We start from the raw sequence: 24,606 nt of genomic DNA, 5'->3' as shown, positions 1-24,606 counted from the left end.
TCATCAAAAGATCCTTTAATCTCTTTCTCGGGAGACCAAACATGAGTATTCTAAGAGGTACACAAGCTCAGTTATTGTATAGCTCTAAAGAAAGAGTTTCCTCCTGCTTCTAACAATAGAGGTGATACTTGTAGACAAATACCTATTAAACCCAGTCAGTTGCAACCTGCACCTTCATGTAACTTCAAGTGTTCCATGTAACAAAACCAAATGGGGGGGGGGAGGGGGGGGGAGGGGGGGGGTGGTCGAATGTTCTTCCAAAGCCATCAAGTAATAAACTCAGCATAGTGGGGGCAGGATACAACCAGATAACATTCTACCAACATGGTTTAAGAGAGCAGGATACTTAAACACATGGGCAATGAGAGACTTCTAATAATCAAGTCTGTCTCTCAAAGGCAATATTCAGACTAGTTATCCAACAGTCTTCTGCTGTTGCCTATCCACTTAAAGGTTTTTAACCCCTGCATCCTCCAAGGAGGACATTCCATTTTGGCTTCCCTGAACTCTACACTTTTGTCTCAACATAAGGGACATTCAATTAAAATTAAATATCATATATTTTGGAAAAGAATTTCACTGCAATATGTTTTTATCATCCAAGACATGTATTATGTCAAAAACAGTTGAAATACTTGCTAGCTTTTTTTCTCCTGGGTTTCAGACAAACAGAGGTGAATGAACATGGTGAATGGAAGTAGTGTAAATCACTTTGCATATTAGTGCTACCTTCTGCATTAGTGCACAGTAACTAATTTCAGCCAGACAGCACACTGAGAGAAGCACCATTGGGTTGTTGTTTTCCATATGTGGGAGGTCATAGCAAGTTTGCCTATTCCTAAAATGTAGCCCCTACTGCTGCTCTGCTATAAAATGAGATTTGTGTAAAATGTATCAAAGAAAACATAATTTTAAGTATCAAACAAAACAAATAATCTGCACAGGCACAGAGATAATAATCAAATAAAGATATTTTATAAAAAATTGTTTTGTGACATAAATTACTTGATAAATTTGGAGAAATTTATATATATATATATATATATATATATATATATATATATATATATTTTTTTTTTTTATATATAAAAGAAAATAATGTGCAACTTTAATTGCTCCCTACACCCCAGCCAGACCACTCTGGTCTGCCATTACAGGACTTGTGGTCCTGTCATTACAAGCACCATATGGTCGAGGTTCATGCCTATCTTCCTTTCTGGTTACTCAGTGGTGGAATCACTTGCCTACCACTGTCAGGACAGCAGAATCCCTCCCCGTATTTCAACACAGACTAAAAGCACACCTTTTCAGAATATACCTTAGTGCTCCCTCCTGATTTACCACCCCCCTTCCGATACCCCTCTTGTTCGCCCTATATTATGAAATGTAAAAGAAATTGTACGTACGATGACTATTGTTTTTTGTTTAGAACAGCTCTTCATGCATGTTTTACTATTTATCGATTTGACTTGTTGAATAACCTATGCACTTGTAATCGCTTTGGATTAAAAGCGTCTGCTAAATGACTAAAATGTAAATGTAAAATGAAAATTATTTTAGTATATACACTCACTGAACACTTTATTAGGAATGCCTACATACCTACTTATTTATGCGATTATCTAATCAGCCAATTGTGTGGCAGCAGTGCAATGCATATAATTATGTAGATACAGGTCAGGAGCTTCAACTAATGTTCACATCAACCATCAGAATGGGGGGGAAAAATTTATCTATGTGACTTTGACCGCACACTAGTCCCTAGAGTTTGGAAAGAGTGGTGAAAAAAAAAAAATTCCTGTGAGCAGCAGTTCAGCAGACGGAAACGTATTGTTAATGAGAGAAGTCAAAGGAGAATGGCCAGACTGGTCAAAGCTGACAGGAAGTTGACTGAAGCAAATAACCACACACAACAACAGTGCTATCTTAACTCACAATGAATCATAACCCTAAAATATGTCTAATGAATACCTAATTAAGTGCTCGATGAGTGTATATTCAACACAAAAACTTAAAGTGAGAGATAATGTCATAATGGTAGGCAAAAGCTGAAAAAGACAGGAAATTTACAGAAGCATTATCTTGACCTATGCACTGACAAGGCTTCCAACACACAATGCATTAATACCTGCTATGGGTACTGTAGCTACGGAGGTCTACTTCACTACCACTGGGCAGGCTGCTGAGGATTCAATCAAATATTCTCTTTGAATCAACAACCAAATCGATTATTTTCAGAGGAATGCAAATTATCAAGAGGAGCGCAAAGATTACGAAATCGGTGAAGGGCAGTCATTGCAGTCAATGGAGTCAATAGCAACCACAGAATAAGCTGTTTGGCATTGGCAGAGAAGATTTGACAAATTTTTCATGAGCGCTATCCACATACTCAGCTGTGCTGCTCATCGCACAAATACATGTTCCTTACAAATGGGGCACCATTTAAAAGGGAAATAAACAGGCTTTCCAATGGAATAAAATGTATTGCAAAATTCCCTTTTTAACAAATAAGATATCACAGGTGAGCGTCGTCTGATAACACAGAACCAGTAAAAACACAACAATAGCTATTCTTATACCTTTTAACTTTCATATTTATTTGCAAAGAAATGACAGAAAGTGAGAAAGCTTACCGGCTTTCTGATTTGAATCAGACATAGTAAGACTCTTACACACACTTTTCCTGAAGGGGGGGCTTTACCAAAACAAAAAGACATGAAGCTGGCCACGAACATTTATCAGAATTTTGTCTTCTGAATACCCCTTGTTGACCTTGCTGTAAGACCAGAATGTGCAAGCTGAGAAGCAGAGACATTAAGGTGAAAGGCTATCGGTCTGCTGGAGAGACAGAGAAAGACTCATAGTAAGCACTTAATTCAGAAAGTGGTCTAATAGTATGATTATCACTAAAAGGTTATTTGTAATCATGTGATTGTCTTTATGTTAACACACATTGTCAATTAAGAATCAATTAAGAAAATTACCCTTGCACAAACACAAATTTCTGAACTTTTTGTTCAATGTTTATATATGTATATATGTGTATATATAAATATAAAAAAAAATATATATAAATGTACATACATGTACATATATACTCAACGTGAAGTGAAAAGAAAAGCTTCCACTTTCACTGTGTTTTAGCTTCTGTAACTTTGTTTTAGTAATATTTAGAGTAATTCTAAGTGGAAGACAAACCCCAAAGCAAAGGGTTAACTGTCAGAAGATACCAAGATTATGCGTGTAGTCAAAAGAGTTTTATTTAAGGTATGTCATTTTCAAGCTTGGGGTGATACTTAAGGGGTTAACTGAATGATGAATATGGATTTTCCTGGGATTGTTGTCATTGCATCACTCATCCAGTAACTGGGTTACACCATCCTGTGGCAATTACAATTGCAAGTGCAATTCTGTCAAGGAAAACAGTGGAGAGGTAAAGGGCTTCTCTAAAAAAAACATCTGTTGAATACAAACAGCAATCAGCACATTAGAGAGGGAGAGTCAGTACTAGACTCCACTCCAGGGTCTTATGAAATAATTACCTCCAGATAAAAAAAACAAGGCGATTTAGTTGTTTCCCTTTGGGTCAAGGCCCCAACCATTAACTGCTCCACCTGGGTTTGTACAATTACTGCACTTACAGTACAAGCTTATCTTTCTTTTTTTGCAGCAGTGCAGGGACTGAGCCCTACATAAGGAAGCCTCCCTCTATTTCAGTGGGAGAACTCAGACTCCTTTCCCCAAACTCTCTGTTTGTCCTCCCTCTCTCTCCTGCAGGACATGGGTGTTCATACCTGGTTATGGCTGTGGGTGTCATTGGTCCTTGGAGCTGTATGTGGAATGGTAGGGTCCTCTTGCAGGCGTCTGGACACTCTGATTTCTCAGAGTCTGTATAAGAAGGGTGATGTGATCATTGGAGGACTTCTCCCTATTCATTTACAGGCACCTGAGCCCAACCTTGACTTCACACAACGAGCAGCATCTTCACGGTGTCAGAAGTGAGTGCAAATCTCTACATGTGAATATATTACTGCATCTATGTGTGAATACCTATATATCTTTATATGAATATCTATCTGTACATACCTGTAAATACCATGTTAAAGCACAGTATATGTGTGTGTGTATGTGTGTTGGTGTGGGGTGTGTGTGTGTGTGTGTGTGTGTGTGTGTGTGAGAGAGAGAGATACATGTGGTCTGTGACCATCTACATGAGTTTGCATGAAAGTAGGTAAATATCAGTCTCTACCTACCTCTCTCTCACAGTTTTTATTTGCCAACATACCGCTGGCTGCAGACCATGATCTTTGCAGTGGAAGAGATAAACAGAAACCCTCAGCTGCTGCCCAATGTCACCCTGGGGTATGCCTTGGTTGACACCTGCCTTACAGAAGGCACAACGTTAGCTGCTGCGCTGGGGCTGGTAACAGGGAAGGACCCTGTCATTATGGGCTCCAGGTGTGGCCAAACTCCCGAGGTACCTGTGATTGTCGGTGATGCGCGGTCGTCAGGAACTATTGTCATCGCTCGCACACTGGGAGTCTTCAGCATCCCCATGGTGAGAAGTACAACAGCAAATCAGTGATCGTTAAAGGTTCCGTATTGTACTGTACACCTTTCCAGTGTTTTATTTGGTTTTACATGTCCAGCTTTACCAAGAACAGGTTGTTTTAGTGGTTGTATCTTCAAGGCTCATTGATAATAATCTCTTCTGATTGGCTGGCCAGCTCCAAGGAACTGAAAGCCATCTGTGCCTCTTGGATTTGTTCTGGCTAGGGGGCCATGCTGAAGCAAATGAGTGCAAACGCACTTTAAATTCCTTCATACGGATTGTGTGGATTTATTTGGGGACTGTCTCTTTTGATACTTTATTGCACCTCCAACTTACAGAGAGAGTGATTAAGGATAGACACAATTTGTCATGTCTCACTTGCTGTGTTTATTTTATGTTTCAAGATTTCTGAAGATGACCTACTTTTATCAGGAACGGCATTAAGCTGACAGCCTGGTGTGTGATCTGTGTGCTCCCCAGGTGAGCTATTTCGCTACGTGTGCGTGCCTCGGAGACCACCGAAAGTTTCCCACCTTCTTCCGCACTGTGCCCAGTGATGCCTTTCAGGCCCGGGCCATGGCACGAATGCTGCGCCTCTTTGGCTGGACCTGGGTGGGTGTGATAGTGGGAGACGAGGATTATGGACGGTCTGGGATCCAGATTCTGTTGAAGGAGCTTCAGAACTCTGAAGTGTGTGTGGCCTTTTCTGAGGTCATCCCCAAGGTCAACATGGAGTCAAGTATTCCTCGCATTGTGGAGACTCTCAGGCATTCTACAGCCAAAGTCATCGTAACTTTCGTCATTATCTCAGACATGCGTGTCCTGCTGAGGGAGGTGGTGAGGCAGAACATCACGGACAAGCAGTGGATCGCCACAGAGTCCTGGATTACCTCCAAACTCATCTCCTCTCCTCAAAATCTGCCCTCATTGCGTGGGACTTTAGGATTTGCCTTGCGCAAGGGAAATATTCAGGGTCTCGGGTCTTTTCTCACCAGGTTTCAGCCCAAGGATTTGCCCTCTGACCCCTTTGTGCAGGAATTCTGGGAGGTGGTTTTTGGATGTTCTTTCACAAATGATTCCACCCCCTCTGCATCAGTCAGGCCCAAGTGCACAGGGTCTGAGAGCTTGGACAATGTTGAGAGCATTTATACTGACGTCTCCCAGTTGAGAGCCACTTACAGTGTCTACAAAGCTGTGTATGCTGTTGCACATGCCATTCACAACATGCTGTCCTGCCAACCAGGAGCTGGCCCCTTTGAAAATGGTGGGTGTCCAGATGTCTCCAGTCTCCAGCCCTGGCAGGTAAGAGTGACTACTAAGTGTATCAGCATCCAATAACACTGGGTGACTCTATTAATAACTAATGGTTAACAGCTTATGAGTATGGGATTTTCAAAATAATTAATGTTTCTAAATAATACATTTGGCTAAGATTTAAAATTGAATACAAACAAATGTGTGAAGTAACATTCATATATTTATGAACAGCTTCAAATACGTTTGGAGATAGTCCGAGGCATTTCTTGACTCCAATTTACTTTTGTGTATGGATAAGTCATCGATACAAAAACTCTTGACCGTGTCTGCATGCTTTTATGCATTTAGTTGCTGCCACATGATTGGCTGATTAAATATCTGCATTAACCAGCTGGTGTATAAGTATACCCAATAAAGTGTTCACTGAGTGTATATGCAACAATATGGTGACTTTTTTTTCCAGTTTGACATGCTGCCAGTTAACAATGGGATAACAATTCTGAAAAAAAAAAATTATGCGGAGCGTCCGGAGGTAGTTTGGGCAGACAACTTCAGAAGTGCCGCCCCCCCACATGATGCTTATGTCTAATGGGAGGGGCTATATAAAGCACCCACCTTTCTAATTTTGCACGCTCAGCTGCATCTGCCCTGATACAGTCATACAAAGCTACCTGGTTCATTCTGCATGCCATTGCGCTGCCTGACTTTCTGCTGCACTGCTTGTTTTGGAATGCTGCTTTTGCTCTAATTATCCTGTTATTCCTAATTCATGTCATCAAAAATGTTTGTGCTCCCACCACCACCCCAGCATCCACTGGCGCGCTCTGCTTCTCAAGATCCCCATGAGGGGGTGTTTTTAGGCACTCCTTGTTTCGGCAGGCTTTACAACAGGGAGTGATGAGAGGCAGAGCCAACGCCAAAGTTTGCATTTGCCTCAATAAATAAGCAATTAAAAGTATTAAAAGTCATTTGTAATAACCTTTTGTTCTGAAATGGAATATTCACCCTGATGTTTAATGTATTTAGTTATCATTTAAAAGGTACTGCTCAGCATTTATTTCTTAGGTTCTTAGGTTTCTTAGGTTCTTAGATTTAGTTTGCCCTTAACAGGTTCAGTTAAACACTGTTTTCATTGTTTAGTGTTAGCTTTATAGAGTCATAATTACATTTGTGTGTAGCTTTAATATTTCAGATTAAAGTTTAAACTTAAAAAGTTTCACTTAAAATGTTTCATTTTTCATCTTGATTTTCCCTGCCCTGGAAGATTCTCCACTACCTCCGCTCCGTCAACTTCACCACTCCTGTGGGAGAAGCTACACACTTTGATGAGAATGGTGAACCACCGGCCTCTTATGACATCATTAACTGGCAAGTGGGGGCACAAGGGAGAGTGGAGTTTGTCAAGGTGGGAGAGTTTGACACTGTGGACAGATTGCATAGCAAGTTTGACATCGATGTGAAAAGAGTCATCTGGGGTGGAGGCCAGAATAAGGTAAAGCAAACCACATTCCATACATTTAGATAAATTCTCTAATCTATTTGGACAGCCGTACCCATCATTTGCACATTTAAAATCTAAATTCAGATTCTTATTATTGCAGGTGAGTCTTATGGGACAGTTCAGTATGATATTTTTCAAAAGCACAGGAAAGGCCAATAAATCACACATATCTCTCCAGACTATAAAATAGTTTGAGAATTTTTACTGCATTGGTGAGTTACGAAGTTAATGAGTTAATAAGATATGATGGGTAAACAATGTATACCTTGTCTTTAGAAACTAATTATGTAGACAAATTATGTTTACCATCAATAGGGTTTGAGTGATAATGCAACAAGCAAGAAGTGTTAGAACTTGGTCTCCCCTGTACTTTATTTTAATAGTATGTGCAGAATTAGTTTTGATTATGATTTATTGTGTAATTCACATCAAGGTTTTGGTAATTCTGTTACTAAATAGCCTGTTGGAGGAGAGTGACCCATTTTCACCTGGGTACCAATAGTCTTACCTGCTTCCTACGGGCTGGCAGATTTTTGTGGAAAAAATTTAACATATTGGCTGTATTTATCTACTGAGTTGATTTTATTTTTTTTAATATATTTTTAAAAACTAAGGAGAGGATAGTATTTACAGTGTTGGAGTAATTTATGTTTTTAAAGTCAAAACACTCAATGGCCTTTCTAGTTTGAAACATTCAGTCATTTTTTTCAGGGTTCTACCTCAATAAGATATTTTAAGATGCTATTGCTTTAGCGACAACAGTTCCTTATTTTGTGGGTGGTAAAACTAGTGTGGGGGACCTCACCTTCTCTGCATTTTTAAAATCCACATATCAGTATCCAGTGGACCAAATCCATAATAGTTTCTCATTCTAAAATTGTGCTAACTCAGAGACATTTTGATAGAATGTCTATTGTTTACTTTGAATTTCTCTGTTGTGAATGGTAAACGTTTGGCATTTATATAGCGCCTTTATCCAAAGCGCTGTACAATTGATGCTTCTCATTCACCCATTCATACACACACTCACACACCGACGGCGATTGGCTGCCATGCAAGGCGCCGACCTGCTCGTCAGGAGCATTTGGGGGTTGGGTGTCTTGCTCAGGGACACTTCGACACAGCCCGGGCGGGGGATCGAACCCGCAACCCTCCGACTGCCAGACGACTGCTCTTACTGCCTGAGCCAAAGTTTTACCTTTGTATACTTCTACGAAAGTACTTGTACATAGAAATGCTATAATCTACATGTTGTATAGGCTCTCTCAAACACAATGAGCCCATGTCTATGACCAGTATTTATAACGTAGTTACATCAGTGTGTAAGTTTGGAACTTCAGCTCATCAAAGAACCAACTACGGGCGTGTTATAGAAGTGATGACTGAAAAGCATTTTACCTAATAATTAGGTAGCAAATGATTTAGCTAACTGATAATTAGTTAGGCTCACATAAAACAACACAGCATTTCTTTTTGCCTGTGTAACAAAACTGTAGCATTTTCAATAATATTTTTTAATGATCTGAGGAGAGTAGCAGGGAGAGGAAGTTTGGGACAGAGAGGTAGGGGAGGGTGACAGGTGGGGGGAAGTCCAAACATTTGTTTTCATTATAAAAACCCATAATATAATTTCATTTCAATGTGTCCTGCCTAGACATACAGTCAGGTCCATGAATATTGGGACATCGACACAATTCTCATCTTTTTGGCTCTATACACCGCCACAATGGATTTGAAATGAAACGAACAAGATGTGCTTTAACTGCAGACTTTCAGCTTTAATTTGATTTGTATTTACATCCAAATCAGGTGAACGGTGTAGGAATTTCAACAGTTTGTATATGTGCCTCCCACTTTTTAAGGGACCAAAAGTAATGGGACAAACTAACAACCATAAATCAAACTTTCCCTTTTTATTACTTGGTTGCAAATCCTTTGCAGTCAATTACAGCCTAAAGTCTGGAACGCATAGACATCACCAGACGCTGGGTTTCATCCCTGGTGATGCTCTGCCAGGCCTCTACTGCAACTGTCTTCAGTTCCTGCTTGTTCTTGGGGCATTTTCCCTTCAGTTTTGTCTTCAGCAAGTGAAATGCATGTTCAATCTGATTCAAGTCAGGTGATTGACTTGGCCATTGCATAACATTCCACTTCTTTGCCTTTGGTTGCAAATATCTCCACAGCGACAGTGTATTTCCCAGGGGAGCTGACGTAGGCTGCGAAAGCAACTCTTTGGTTGCTTTCGCAGTATGCTTCGGGTCATTGTCCATCTGCCCTGTGAAGCGCCGTCCAATGAGTTCTGAAGCATTTGGCTGAATATGAGCAGATAATATTGCCCAAAACACTTCTGAATTCATCCTGCTGCTTTTGTCAGCAGTCACATCATCAATAAATACAAGGGAACTAGTTCCATTGGCAGCCATACATGCCCACGCCATGACACTACCACCACCATGCTTCACTGATGAGGTGGTATGTTTTGGATCATGAGCAGTTCCTTTCCTTCTCCATACTCTTCTCTTCCCATCATTCTGGTACAAGTTGATCTTTGTCTCATCTGTCCATAGGATGTTGTTCCAGAACTGTAAAGGCTTTTTTAGAGGTTGTTTGGCAAACTCTAATCTGGTCTTTCTGTTTTTGAGGCTGATTTTTCAGCCTAATGATGGCTTGCTTCACTGATAGTGACAGCTCCTTGGATCTCATATTGAGAGTTGACAGCAACAGATTCCAAATGCAAAAAGCACATTTGAAATTAACTCTAGACCTTTTATCTGCTCCTTGTAAATGAGATAATGAGGGAATAACACACACCTGGCCATGGAACAGCTGAGCAGCCAATTGTCCCATTACTTTTGGTCCCTTAAAAAGTGGGAGGCACATATAGAAGCTGTTGTAATTCCTACATCGTTCACCTGATTTGGATTTAAATACCCTCAAATTAAAGCTGAAAGTCTGCAGTTAAAGCATATCTTGTTCATTTCATTTCAAATCCATTGTGGTGGTGTATAGAGCCAAAAAGAGAATTGTGTTGATGTCCCAATATTTATGGACCTGACTGTATATTAGAAAAAAACTATGCAGAATGCTCAACTTTGGTGATATTGGAAAACTCTTGCACTCTTAGAAAACAAAAGAAAATTTCACTTATGATGACTGTATTTTTTGTTTAAAACAGCACTTCATGTGTATTTTACTAGTTATGGATGTGATGCTTTAACTTGTGGAAGAACCTGTGCACTTGTAAGTCACTTTGGATTAAAAGCATCTGCCAAATGACTAAAATGTAAATGTAAATATTGTCCTCAATTTTGAAAGGGGAGTTGACTAATGCGACTTGGCTCCATTGTGTTTCTAAGTGCACCAGCCACAGCTACAATAATCTGTATCCAGTCAAAAACATTAAATCTTTTCAGTTCACTTTCATTGTGTTTGAGCTTCTGTAACTTTGTTTTAATAATACTTTGAGTAATTCTGACTCTTGGAAAACAAACCCCAAGGGGTTACATTTCAGAATTATGCTTGTAGTAAAAAGGGTTCAAGAATAGTAACCATTTTATTTTGGGTATGTGATGTTCAGGCTATAAGATGTTTCTGAGTGATGGTATGGAGGTAGAGTGATGTTCTGTGTGTTGTGTTGGATGCATACAGGTGCCTGTGTCCGTCTGCAGCATGCCCTGTTCCCCAGGCACTCGGAAGGCTGTGCAGAAAGGAAAGCCCATCTGCTGCTTTGACTGCTTACCATGTGCAGCAGGAGAGATCAGCAACAGTACTGGTACTAGTAACCATTCTTTTGTTAAGCAATAGTGATGCACTCTCAGAAATAAAGGTACGAAAAGTGCCTAAAAAGATACAGATGGTTGACGCTAGGTCGGTACCCTATAGTTACATAAAATTGGACCCTAAGCCAGCAATACAATATTTCATTAATTTGAACTTTTCTTGCTTGGAAAACTTCTGTACCCACTCACTCATCCAAAGAGAATATTACTATAATTTAAGGGGAAAATTCAGGGCACAATTTTAGAAATGTGATCCTTGAAGAACAAAAATGTACCTCCACTGTCAGTATATTTCTGAGAGTGTGAGCAAGCACTCTGATTTTCAATATATGCACAAAGATGCTAAGATGCCAAGATGTTTTCCATTCTGAACAAATGGTTATGGTTGCTATGTTTATTTGAAAGCCCACTCATTTTAGTTGTTTAGGTTGCTAATTAGCGAAAATTACATTGAGCAACTGAGTATCTCAGTGTATCATGGTACCTGTAGTTTTGCACTGGCCTCTTGGTAACCTGGGCAGAAACTTTGCTTGGCCTTCTGTGCCTTTGTTATTGTTGCAATTTGCATTAGGCTACTATGGAAATATCAAAGTCTCAGGTAGTTATGCATGGTTAATTCCATGAAAACATTAGCTAACTATTCCATTCGATAGCTTAACTGATGGGTGAATTATGAGTGTCACACACTGTGACACACCCCTGGGGGTTAGAAAATTCTCGATTGCACGGGTATTGTATTTCTAACCAGCCAAACTTTGCCCTTCTCCCTCATGGGCTCTGGGCAAAAATAATAAAATAAAATAACAAAGGGTGTGTGGAGGTGTGTGGCACATTGGCTTGGTTTGTGGGAAGGAAGAAGGGCAATCCAAGGACCAAACCCACTGCTTATGTAGGCACACAATTGGACTACATAACAAACCAGTCCAGGAGTTTATACAGTATGCCACTTTCCACAGTAGGCGGCTGGACCAGGAAACCATAGCAGAGGAGAGAGCCAAGACCCGAGAGCGTCAACAAGCGTTGACAAGCTACGCAAGTGGGGTTATTTGCTTTGCCATTGTAAATTTAGTTTATTATTTTCGCCCATTTATTATTATGAGAGGGAAAGTTCAAGGTTGCTGTTTATTTTTTGTTTGGCTGTGGGCTCTCTGTCCCTCCAGCTTCGGCTGGTTAGAAATAAAACACTGGCGCAATCTGGAATCTCCTTATCTCTGTGTCCTGCTCTTCTGGAGAAGATCAGGACACTTCCAGCAAGGAAATTCCAGATTGCACCCATATTTTATTTCTAACCAGCTGGAATTCTGATGAACAAGGAAGTAGTGTTGGTCTGACACTTATTTTAAAAAATAATTTCCTTTAGAAGTGCTTTTCATGAGCCAATGCGTATTTCATTAGCAACTGAAAGTGAGTGGGCCTTCAACAAGGACAATCTTCACCCAGACCAGCTTAGTCAGGGTGGCCAGTATGTCACACAGGTGTCTGCACTCAAATATGTGGGTGCGTAAGTATAAGGTAATAATCTACAAACAATAGATCCTCACAAACTAGGAAAAGTTCCTTTAACTCAAGGCGATATGATGCAACACATTAAAACACTCACACACACAGAAATTGTACCGGTGTCCAAATACTTAAGGACTGCAGTGTATGTTATTGTTAACTTCCTTGTAAATTGTGAATTGTGTCTTGTCTTAGAGGTTTGTTTATACACTTTTAAAGGTTCAACAGAGTGCCAGAAGTGCCAAGATAAGTTCTGGTCGAATGCTGCTCAAACAACCTGCATTCCAAAGGAGGTGGAGTTCCTGTCCTTCCAGGAGACCATGGGGATCATCCTTGCTGCTATTTCAGTCTCTGGGGTGGTCCTCACAGGCAGTGTCCTCGCCACCTTCTTTTTCCACCGGGACACGCCCCTTGTTAGGGCAAACAATGCAGAGCTGAGCTTCCTGCTGCTGCTGTCGCTCTCTCTCTGCTTCCTGTGTGCGCTGGCCTTTATTGGTCGCCCCTCCCCCTGGTCCTGTATGTTGCGCCACACGCTGTTTGGGATCAGCTTTGTGCTCTGCATTTCCTGTGTGCTCAGTAGGACAGTGGTGGTGCTGGTGGCCTTCCGTGCCTCAGTCCCTGGCAGCAACATCATGCAGTACTTTGGCCCGGCACAGCAGAGAGCAGCCATCTCCCTCTGCACCTCCATCCAGGTGCTCATCTGTGTGCTGTGGTTGGTTCTGTCACCTCCCATCCCATCTGAGATACAGGGGCGGAGTGCCAAAATCATCCTTGAGTGTGATGTGGGCTCTGTGGCTGGCTTTGCTTGTGTCCTGGGCTACATTGGCCTGCTGGCAGCCATCTGCTTCCTGCTGGCCTTTTTAGCCAGGAAGCTCCCAGACAACTTCAATGAGGCCAAGTTCATCACCTTCAGCATGATCATCTTCTGCGCCGTCTGGATTACCTTTGTCCCTGCCTACGTCAGCTCCCCTGGGAAATACACTGTCGCTGTGGAGATATTTGCAATCCTGGCCTCAACCTATGCACTCCTCCTTTGCATCTTTGCTCCCAAGTGTTATATAATCCTTCTGAGACCAGAAAAGAATACCAAGAAGAAAATGATGGCCAAATAGGTCATAAACCTTATATAACATTAATGTATGTTAGAAACAACCCAGTGATGTCCAGAGAGAATATTTATTTGCTTTTCTTTAGATATTGCGCCACTGTACCAGTCATCTTTCAGAGCTGAATCTAGAAGATATTTTAAAGCATCATACTACTTGCTGAGAATTAATTCATTTGTATCAGGAATACAGTCCTGATGATAAATATTTGGACATCCATCCATCCATCCATCCATCCATCCATCCATCCATTATCTGAACCCGCTTATCCTGAACAGGGTCGCAGGGGGGCTGGAGCCTATCCCAGCATACATTGGGCGAAAGGCAGGAATACACCCTGGACAGGTCGCCAGTCCATCACAGGGCACACACACCATTATACCTACGGTCAATTTAGACTCTCCAATCAGCCTAACCTGTATGTCTTTGGACTGTGGGAGGAAACTGGAGTACCGGAGGAAACCCACGCAGACACGGGGAGAACATGCAAACTCCGCACCGACGGGGATTCAAACCCAGGACCTCCTTGCTGTGAGGCGGCAGTGCTACCCATTGCACCATCCGTGCCGCCCAATATTTGGACATTCACAGTTATTTTTTGGCTGTCAGAGGAAGTGAAGAATGAATATGAGCTCAAAGTGCAGACATTCAGTTTTAATTTGTGTAGTTTTACAGTTTACATCTAAATCAGGTGAACAGTGTAGGAATTACAGCCCTTTTTATACATAGTCCCCTCAATTTTAGATGCTCAAAAATATTTGGATAAATTAACATAATCATAGATTAGTGTATTTTTTTATACTTGGTTGCATATCCTTTGCATGCCATGACTTCCTGATGTCCCTAACCTCAACATCATCAGCGTCAGGATATCTTATTTTCAGTTTGTCCTACAAGCGATACTAAAACCTTTTGCATTGGGTTCAATAGCACAATTATTCAGGAGAAACAACCCTTGAAGTGATCCATTTATATCTTCTGCATATCTGGTGGCAGCATGATGATTTGAGGCTCATTTGATACCTTGTACCCTTGATGACTTAAAGCCATTCAGCCAAAAAATTTGTTCTATACTGTATCAGCATAATTTACATCTGAATCTTGTCCCACCCCCCAATTCCCACAGAGATGCAAATGAAAAGAGTTTTAATATTGCTGGTAGGACAACCTTAAAATATAGGTCATGGACATCAAGAAGTCAGTAATGTTAATAATTTTTGAGCCCATAAAATTGGGAACACAGTGTTTAAAAAGGACTGTAATTCCTACACCGTTCACCCAATTTAGATGTCCATCTATCCATTATCTTAACCCACTTATCCTGAACAGGGTCGCAGGGGGGCTGGAGCCTATCCCAGCATACATTGGGCGAAAGGCAGGAATACACCCTGGACAGGTCGCCAGTCCATCGCAGGGCACACACACCATTGACTCACACACTCACACACTCACAAACATACCTATGGGCAATTTAGACTCTCCAATCAGCCTAACCTGTATGTCTTTGGACTGTGGGAGGAAACCGGATTACCCGGAGGAAACCCACGCAGACACAGGGAGAACATGCAAACTCCGCACAGAGAGGCCCCGGCCGATGGGGATTCAAACCCAGGACCTCCTTGCTGTGAGGCGGCAGTGCTCCCCACTGCACCATCGGTGCCACCCCAATTTAGATGTAAATATCCTAATTCTGAAACCTGAAAGTCTGCACTTAGCTCATATTCGTTATTTACTTTTGACTCCAATATCCTGTGCTAGATAGCTAAAATAATAATAACCTTGTCTATGTCCAAATATTTATGGACCTGACTGTACATTTAAAATTGATATTTTTATTAATTCTCTAGTCATTCTACAAACAATGTTTTATTACCAAATCATATGAGATCATTAAAGAATAATAACTGATTCATTATAATATGTTATAAAATTCACCTCACATTTCGGATCTTGTCATTCTACCATCACAGAACAGAAGCAGTGCAAACTTTGCTCATCATTGTGTTTCCACCTCATACATGTACACTCATTCAGTTTTACTCGTTCAAGTAATATAGATCAAGGCTCAATATTGCAATTGTTCTGTTCAATAAAGACGCACACATAGGGAGCCAACTTTATGAATCATCATACAGTTACAGTGGGCTCCACAATGTTTTCTGAAAAATACATTTATTTACATACATTTATGTGAATTATCTGACTGTAAATCTATTCTCTGCTTTCATTTAAGAGCGTTTAATTAAGAATTTCAGGAAAGCATACTGCTTTTGACATATTAATTTCACGTAAATGAAGTTCAGTAGAACCTCAGAGATTTTAATGTCAGAAAACTCTAATGTCTGGTCAACCGTAGAAGTTATGGAATCGGAAGTATAACATTAATAAAAAATGACCAACGCAAAACAGTGCAATTTGCAAACGAATAACACTATTAATTCAGAAAAAAACTTGAAATTTATAATTAGACAAGAAAGTGAGCTTCATGGCTGTTGCTAAAGAGTAGCCTCCAAGGAAAGTATTGTTTTTCACATAAAAACACTGATGGCTATGGCCAATGCAAGTGCTGACTTTGACTTTCGCTTACCAATGGTGTTCATCCCTAATAGTGTGAAACCTTGCTGCTTTGCCAACGTCACTATCCGGATTTGGTTCTGACTTGGCTATTTTACAAGTTTAGCCTATTGTTGGTTATTTGATTTTGATGGATATGTATTAATATTTTCACTTGTTTCACGATGTCCAGCTGCTCTGTTATATAGTAATACCCCCCCCTTCACAACCATCAGAGCCTGAATGACCTCCTTTCCATATTATCAGATTGTCTGAATAAGACCAACATAGACATTATTCTATAGGTATCTGGTTGTGGAGTTCTTTACATCTCTACAATCATTGTGTTTACAAAACCATACAATTGCACTTCATATGAAAGTTACGGTGGTTATGCCATTGATGCCATTGAGGGTATTGGTTTATTATGACTCAAAATAAACTGAAAGTGAAATAAGTGTGATGCACTTGAGCCACTGTGTGTCCTTCCCGACATAGCTTCTGTGAGGCTTTATAACTCCAGAGGTGAACTGAAAACTGAAAATGATAAATTATAAATAAATTATATTTATAATATATTATTATTAATTTATTTTATAAATTATAAAATACATATACACTCCCTGATCACTTTATTAGGAACACCTGTATACCTACTTCTTCATGCAATTATCTAATCAGCCAATGATGTGGCGGCAGTGCAATGCATAAAATCATGCAGATACAGGAGCTTCAGTTAATGTTCACCATCAACCATCAGAATGGGGAAAAAATGATCTAAGTGACTTTGACCGTGGAATGATTGTTGGTGCCAGACTATGGTTTGAGTATCTCAGAAACTGCTGATCTCCTGGGATTTTCATGCACAAAAGTCACTAGAGTTTGCAGAGAATGGTGTGAAAAACAAAAAACACCCAGTGAGCAGCAGTTCTATGGGCAGAAATGCCTTGTTAATGAGAGAGGTCAGAGGAGAATGGCCAGACTGGTCAAAGCTGACAGGAAGGTGACAGTAACGCAAATAACCACACAACAGTGGTATGCACAAGAGCATCTCTGAACACACAACGTGTCAAACCTCTAACTGGATAGGCAACCACAGCAGAAGACGTAATAGGTCTAAAAAATAAGTCTAATAAATAAAGTGATCATTGAGAGTATTTTACAACAAAATAAAAAAGACAGTTTCTTGACCTATGCATTGAGACGACTTCCAACACACAATGCATTAATACTTGCTATGGGTATTGTAACTATGGTGGTCTACTTCAAACAACATGTACCACTGGGCAGGCTGCTGAGGATTCAGTATTCAAATATTCTCTTCAACAACCAAATAGATTATTTTCAGACCGTTAATACATCTTCCCCTTATGGTGGTATACACTGTGATACACATACGTAAACATTTAATCATTCACTTTTTAAGTTTTCTGTTCTCTAAACTACGTAAACTTTAGTTTAGGGGATTTCAAAACGAATTCAAAGAAAGCATGCCCTAGTCCCTAGCTGCCCTCGTTAGGCTATACCGTGCTCCTATAGGCGACTAGCAGTGACACAGTCCAATACAAATTAGCTTTATTAGCAAAGTCTTAACAAAGTCTTTTACAGCTAATGCGAATAAAACGATATCAAAAATGACACTATGCAAATTATTAAAATGTTACAAACAGGAATATGTACATCATCACCATGTTCGGAACCGTTGTGTCCTGTTCATACTTGTTCCTGTGTTTAATCTGCACTTCGTTGTACGTTGCTCTGGATAAGAGCGTCTGCTAAATGATTGGTAATGTAATATAATGTAATGTTCATATCCTAGACTTCTTACGTCATCTTCTTCTTCTGATACACTCCTCCAAATCCATGTCAGTATGGCTAGAATTTGCTTTCACCATTCAGATCTATTGGCAGAATAATACTAAAACCTTCCCAAAGCCGTATAAAGCAATAATCGTGACTCCAGTGCCTGTATATCACGGTGTAAGTTTATGCTTCAATGTGCTATGCTGTGTAAGGCTAGCATTAAAATGGTTACACAGAACCTGCTGTGGTTTTTCAAGCACCTTGCAAGTGCAATCGTGCTACTATCATTTGAGGAATATAAGGTCAGAGCAGTGTTGTCATCTGTGGATGCAGAGAACATATTACATGCTTTTATTTATTTTAGATTAGATTATTGTTATGCCTTGTTCTCCTGTCTTAACCGCCAATCACTCTCAAGTCTGCAATGGGTACAGAAGTCGGCAGCTAGATTGCTGACCAGAAATTGTGAACCTGTCCTAGCAGCCCTTCAATGGTTACCAGTTTTAGAATCGATTTTAGGATTTTACTAATAACTTTCATGGCTTTGCCTGCTTTAGCACCAAAGTATATTTTAGATTTGCTTGCCCCCTATCAACCACAAAGAAATCTTAGATTGGCTGGCTGTTCCAGAGCCTTGGTTAAAAACAAAAGGAGATTACTTGTTTCTGTAAAGACTGTAAAGCCCGAGACTGTGGAACAGCCTTCCTATTACTCTGAACTCTGAACTCTCATGGCGCACAGCGCACATCGCACTTGCGGTCAGACGTGTTCCCAGGAGCTCCGCATTATTTGCATTAGTTGCCTATTTTCTTTTCTTTTCAAGTATTATTGTGTTATTTAACTTTTGTTTGTTTTGTTTTTAGTTAGTGCCTCTGTGTGTCTGTCGAAGCTGAAAGTTTGGAAGGGCTGACGTTGCGGGAGAACAGCGGCGCATCGGTCGCTTAGTTAGGAAACAAACTAGCCTGTCGAGGCTCGTCTTTAGCCGAAGTACAGGTTAGTGTCGTTTAGCGGCGGGAGAAAGCTTATCATCTGGAATATAAACTGGAATATATTGCTAGACTGGTGTGGCTCGTTTTCAGCCAGGATCCAGGAGGGCAACGTCGGTACAAACAACACCATGGGACCGAAGAAAACTCCAGCTACAACGGAGGATCTTGAGGAGTTAAAATTTACTCTCAACATGTTAACCGAGGAGGTTGCCACTGTTAACAAGCAACAGAAAACTATCATGAGCTTGGTGGCAGAAGTAAAAGCATTGCGACAGCAGAACACGGAGAAAGAAAAAGTTATTTCCAGTTTGGAGAACCGCGTTGCGGACTTGGAACAGTACACACGAATTAATGACATCATTGTCTCGGGATTGGAGATCAAGCCCCGATCGTACGCAAAGGCCGTCTCCTCAACAATGAGCGGCAAGGATGCAAGCGACGAACGGGACCTGAACTCCGTGGAGAACCAGGTGACTACTTTCTTGGAATCAAAGGGAATTGTAATAGACCGAAAAAACATCGAGGCTTGTCACCCTCTCAACAGGAAAAACAAGAATGATAAACCAGCCGTTATAATGCGATTCGCAAACAGAAAACACAAGATGGAACTGCTCAAGCAGGGAAGAAGGCTAAAGGGAACACAAGTGTACTTGAACGAACATTTGACCAAAAAGAATGGGGACATTGCCAGAAAGGCTCGATTCCTGAAAAAGCAGCAGAAAATACAATCAACGTGGACAACCAACTGCAAAATCTTCATCAAATTAAACGGAACGCCAGAACAGGCAAAAGTGCTAGTCATCAGAGAGCTGCAGGACCTGGACAATTACGAATGAATCAAACAACAAAAGGTAATGGGAAAGACACATCATAGATCAATGGATAGACTGTCAAAGCAATTTCACAACACATCATGACAAATCAGGACAAAAGCTATTCATATAAGGGTGAAATTATTGACCAACTAATAATCTTAGACGAACGTTTAAAAACATTTCAATATACTGAACACAAAGCACAGGACATTGAAAACGACATTGACCCTGAAAACAATTTCTTTAACAATATCAACAACAACTGCAGCTACTATTCAGAAGAACAGTTTAATACAAAGATTAAGTTGGATCACAGCTTTTCAATCATCCACTTTAACAGTAGAAGCCTGTCCGCCAATTTCAAAAGCATTAAAAGATACTTAGAGCAATTCAAGAAACCATTCAACATAATAGCAATATCAGAGACCTGGATCAACCCTGAGAAGGGTGTTGATGACTTACAATTGAATGGTTATGACTTGAACTATAAGAGCAGAAAGAATAAGACAAGAGGTGGTGTGGCATTATATGTGGATAATAGACTCAACTATAAAGTGGTGGAATGTATGACAGCAGTTGTTGATGATATAATAGAATGCATAACAGTAGAGATATGTATGGAAAAAAAGAAAAATGTATTAGTTAGTTGTATTTACAGAACACCTGGATCAAGTATTGACTTGTTTAGTGATTGGATGGAAAAAGTGTTTGCAATATCAAATCAAAAAATAATGTTCATTTGTGGTGATATGAATGTGGACCTTCTGAACCCAAATAAGCATAAGAATACAGAGGATTTCATCAACACAATATACGGTTTGGGTTTACATCCAAAGATCACAAGACCAAGCAGAATTACAGTACACAGTGCCACGTTGATTGATAATATACTGACAAATGTTCTGGAAGACAATATAATGAGTGGGCTCCTAGTAAACGACATCAGTGACCACTTGCCAGTATTTGTAGTCTATGACTGCAATAATAGGAAGGACAAGGATGCCAAGAAATTCATCTATAAACGTGATCTAAATGAGGAATCTATGACTCTACTTAGAAAGGCATTATTAGAACAAAATTGGGAAATGGTTTACAATATAGAAGACATAGATAGAGCATATGAATCCTTTCTAAATGTATTCCAGTTATTATATGACACATACTGTCCGATTAAAAAATACAACAGTAAACAAAATTACAAGGATAGTCAATGGCTAACTAAGGGATTGCAAAATGCTTGTAAAAAGAAAAATACATTATACAGACAATTCATAAAATATAGAAATATAGAGACTGAAAATAAATATAAAAAATATAAAAATAAGTTAACTAATATTATGAGAACATGTAAGAAAGATTATTATAATAAATTATTGGATTATAATAAGAGCAACATTAAAGGTTTATGGAGTGTATTGAATAGTATAATTCGAAATGGATTTAGAGGTTCTAGTTACCCATCACACTTTGTCGAAAATGATAAGACTTTAAAAAATATGGAGGATGTTGTTAATGGTTTTAATAAATTCTTTGTCAATGTGGGACCGGAATTATCAAACCAAATCAATTTAGAGTCAAGTGAAGGTTTTGATGGCTATAACTATGATAAAAATCCAAGTTCAATGTTTCTTAAAGCAGTAGAAGAAAAAGAAGTAGTGGACATTGTAAGCAATTTCAAGAACAAAAGGTCAACTGACTGTAATGACATGGATATGACAATAGTCAAGAAAGTCATTGACGGAATATCAAAACCATTAACACACATCTGCAACTTGTCCTTCCAAGCTGGCAAATTCCCAAGTGAAATGAAAGTAGCTAAAGTCATACCGTTATATAAAACTGGTGATAAACACAGCTTTACAAATTACAGGCCTGTATCATTGCTTTCACAGTTTTCAAAAATTTTAGAAAAGGTATTCAGTGTAAGGCTAGATGCATTTATTGATAAACACGAGCTGTTGACTGAGAGCCAATATGGTTTCAGACAAAATAGAAGTACATCTTTAGCACTAATTGAATTATTGGAAGAGATCACTAATTGTATAGATACCAAAAAATATGCTATAGGAATATTTATTGACTTAAAAAAGGCCTTTGATACTATAAATCATGATATATTATTAGATAAATTGGAAAGGTATGGTATTAGAGGGGTAGCGCTGAACTGGATAAGAAGCTATTTGTTGGGCAGGCAGCAATTTGTAAAGTTGGGTGAGTGTAAGTCAACACTTATGGACATCAAGTGTGGGGTTCCTCAGGGTTCCATTTTAGGACCCAAACTGTTTATTATTTATATAAATGACATCTGCAAAGTTTCAGACATTCTTAAATTTGTTTTATTTGCTGACGATACAAATATTTTCTGTTCTGGGGACAATTTGCAGCAGCTTTTGAAGGTGATCACTTCAGAAATGAATAAACTAAAACGGTGGTTTGACAGGAACAAACTGTCATTAAATTTGAATAAAACAAAGATAATGTTTTTTGGTCATCGTAAAATTGAAACAGAGGCAACAGTAATGATAGATAATATAAAAATAGAAAGAGTATATCAAATTAAATTTCTAGGTGTGATTCTAGACCACAAAATCAGCTGGAAACACCATATTTCATATATAAGAGCTAAACTGGCAAGAAATGTTGCTTTACTGGGGAAAACAAGACAAATTCTAAATCAAAGGGCTTTGTATATACTCTATTGTTCAATGATATTGCCATATCTAAGTTATTGTGTGGAGATTTGGGGTAACACATATAAAAGTATCTTACAACCACTGGTCATACTGCAAAAGAGAGCAATAAGGATTGTGAACAATGTTGGTTTCCAGGATCACACAAACTCTCTTTTTGTAGAGCTAAATACATTGAAGTTCATGGATTTGGTCAGGTTCAAAACAGCTCAAATCATATTTAAAGCAAGAAATAATTTACTTCCGGGGAATATACAGAAGATGTTTTTTGAGAGAGAGGGGGGTTATAATTTAAGAGGGGATTTTAAGTTAAAGCAACTTCCTATACATACCACTATGAGAAGTCAGTGGATTACAATCGGTGGGGTCAACCTATGGAATGGTTTGGATTTGGAACTCCAAAAGAGCACTAATATTGTACAATTTAAGAGGTTGTATAAAAACATCATTCTCAATGGTTATAGTGTGGAGGAAAGAGGATTGTTTTTAATTTAGTATTATGTCTTGTTTTTGTGAACAATACAGTGATCAGAGAGTCTTCACGCTTGTAACATACACCAACGTGAATGCGGGTTATATATGTAAATATGTATGTATAGTATATGCATGTATATGTGATGTATGTATGCATGCATGAATGCATGTTGGCATGTGTGTATGTGTATGAATGTATGAATGTATGTATGTATGTATGTATGTATGTATGTATATATAAATAAATGAGAATATTCAAATAGGTGTGTATATGTAGGTATAAATAAATTATATATAGCTATCATAATATATAGTAAGCATACAGCGCATTTGGAATTGATTATTGAAATTATGATTAATGAAATAAGGGGGTAGGAGTAAATAAGTCTTTACTTCTTCCTACTCCTTTTTGGACACAGGGGATGAGAAATGATCGCACTTTTATTTATTTTGTTTTTTTTATTTTTTATTTTTCATTAAATATAGTTTGTGGCCTTCATTATGTTTTATTTTGTTTTAATATATGTAAGTTCAAAATAAAGATTATCAAATCAAATCAAATCAAATCAAATTATGGGTGAGCAAGTAACCAACTAAATTATCTGTATCTGTACTCTGAAGTGGGCGAGGTGTAACCCGGACGTGAGCAGAGTAAACAGTCCCCCGTACTACATTTCGATTTGCAGTGAAGTACATTGTAAAGCCAAGACTTTCACCTTTACATAGAGTCATCTGTCACTTCTGTCATCCATTTGAGGACTTCATTCAACATTAACCCTTTGATGCATAGGATAATGCGTTGTCTTTTTGTAGCAGAAGGATTTTCCTTTTTATTTTCATTTTATTCTTGTTTACTTTGTTCCTGTGCCACTGAAAGTGGAAGGGGATAATACTCTGCCATGCTCTGGCTCTCTCTCTCTTTTCTGGTAATGTCAATTTAATGTCTTCTATGTTGTAAATTTCAAGTTGTGAGCCTACATTTAATAAACAATAATTCATTTTTCAAATTGTAAGCTTCTGAATAATTAATTTAACCCTTTTGTACTTTCGTCCTTTGATTACCTGAATTTTTTACCTTTTGCTTGTTTTTTCTACTATTCTTTTGCTTTCTGTTTTTGGCATTGTCTTGGATCTCTTGGCTTTCAAACTCAGAAATAAATACAATGTTTTTTGGATTATCTCGTGGTCTGCGTCTGGGTCCTCAGTGCCTTACATAACAATGTCATGACAGTTGTGTCTGTTATTTTTCTATTATACTACTACATCTACAAGTAAATTATTTGCCATACAGAAATATCACTACTACTTATAACAGTGGTTCATGAGGTTACTGATGTTGTACTGCTGTTTTTTTTACACAACTATGCAGAACAGCATCTCTGAACACAGAATGCATCATAACTCTAAGTGGATAGGCTACAGCAGCAGAAGTCTAAAAAATAAGTCTAATAGATACCTAATAAAGTGCTCACTAAAATGTTATAACTTTAAAAATTTCAATCCGGTTGTGGGTTGTGCATTTGATAAACAGGTTTGATATGCTCTGCCTCCACCAGCGTGCACACCATGCCAGAATATGTCCTAAGT

General features: G+C 39.1%; 1 protein-coding gene across 1 annotated transcript; it reads left to right on the top strand.

Moving 5' to 3' along the window:
* Nucleotides 1-3,849: 3,849 nt before the first annotated feature.
* Nucleotides 3,850-13,701, top strand: LOC133108090 (extracellular calcium-sensing receptor-like). Its single transcript, XM_061217512.1, has 6 exons — nucleotides 3,850-3,998; nucleotides 4,267-4,558; nucleotides 5,033-5,854; nucleotides 7,074-7,301; nucleotides 10,959-11,082; nucleotides 12,809-13,701. Exons 2-6 carry the CDS (start codon nucleotides 4,301-4,303, stop codon nucleotides 13,699-13,701), a joined length of 2,325 nt encoding a protein of 774 aa, XP_061073496.1. The 5' UTR covers nucleotides 3,850-3,998; nucleotides 4,267-4,300.
* Nucleotides 13,702-24,606: the final 10,905 nt, after the last annotated feature.

Source organism: Conger conger, chromosome 13 (genome assembly GCF_963514075.1).
Source record: "Conger conger chromosome 13, fConCon1.1, whole genome shotgun sequence".
Lineage (NCBI taxonomy): Eukaryota > Metazoa > Chordata > Actinopteri > Anguilliformes > Congridae > Conger > Conger conger.
Note: the sequence above shows the minus strand (reverse complement) of the source record. Positions and strands in the feature narration are given on the sequence as shown.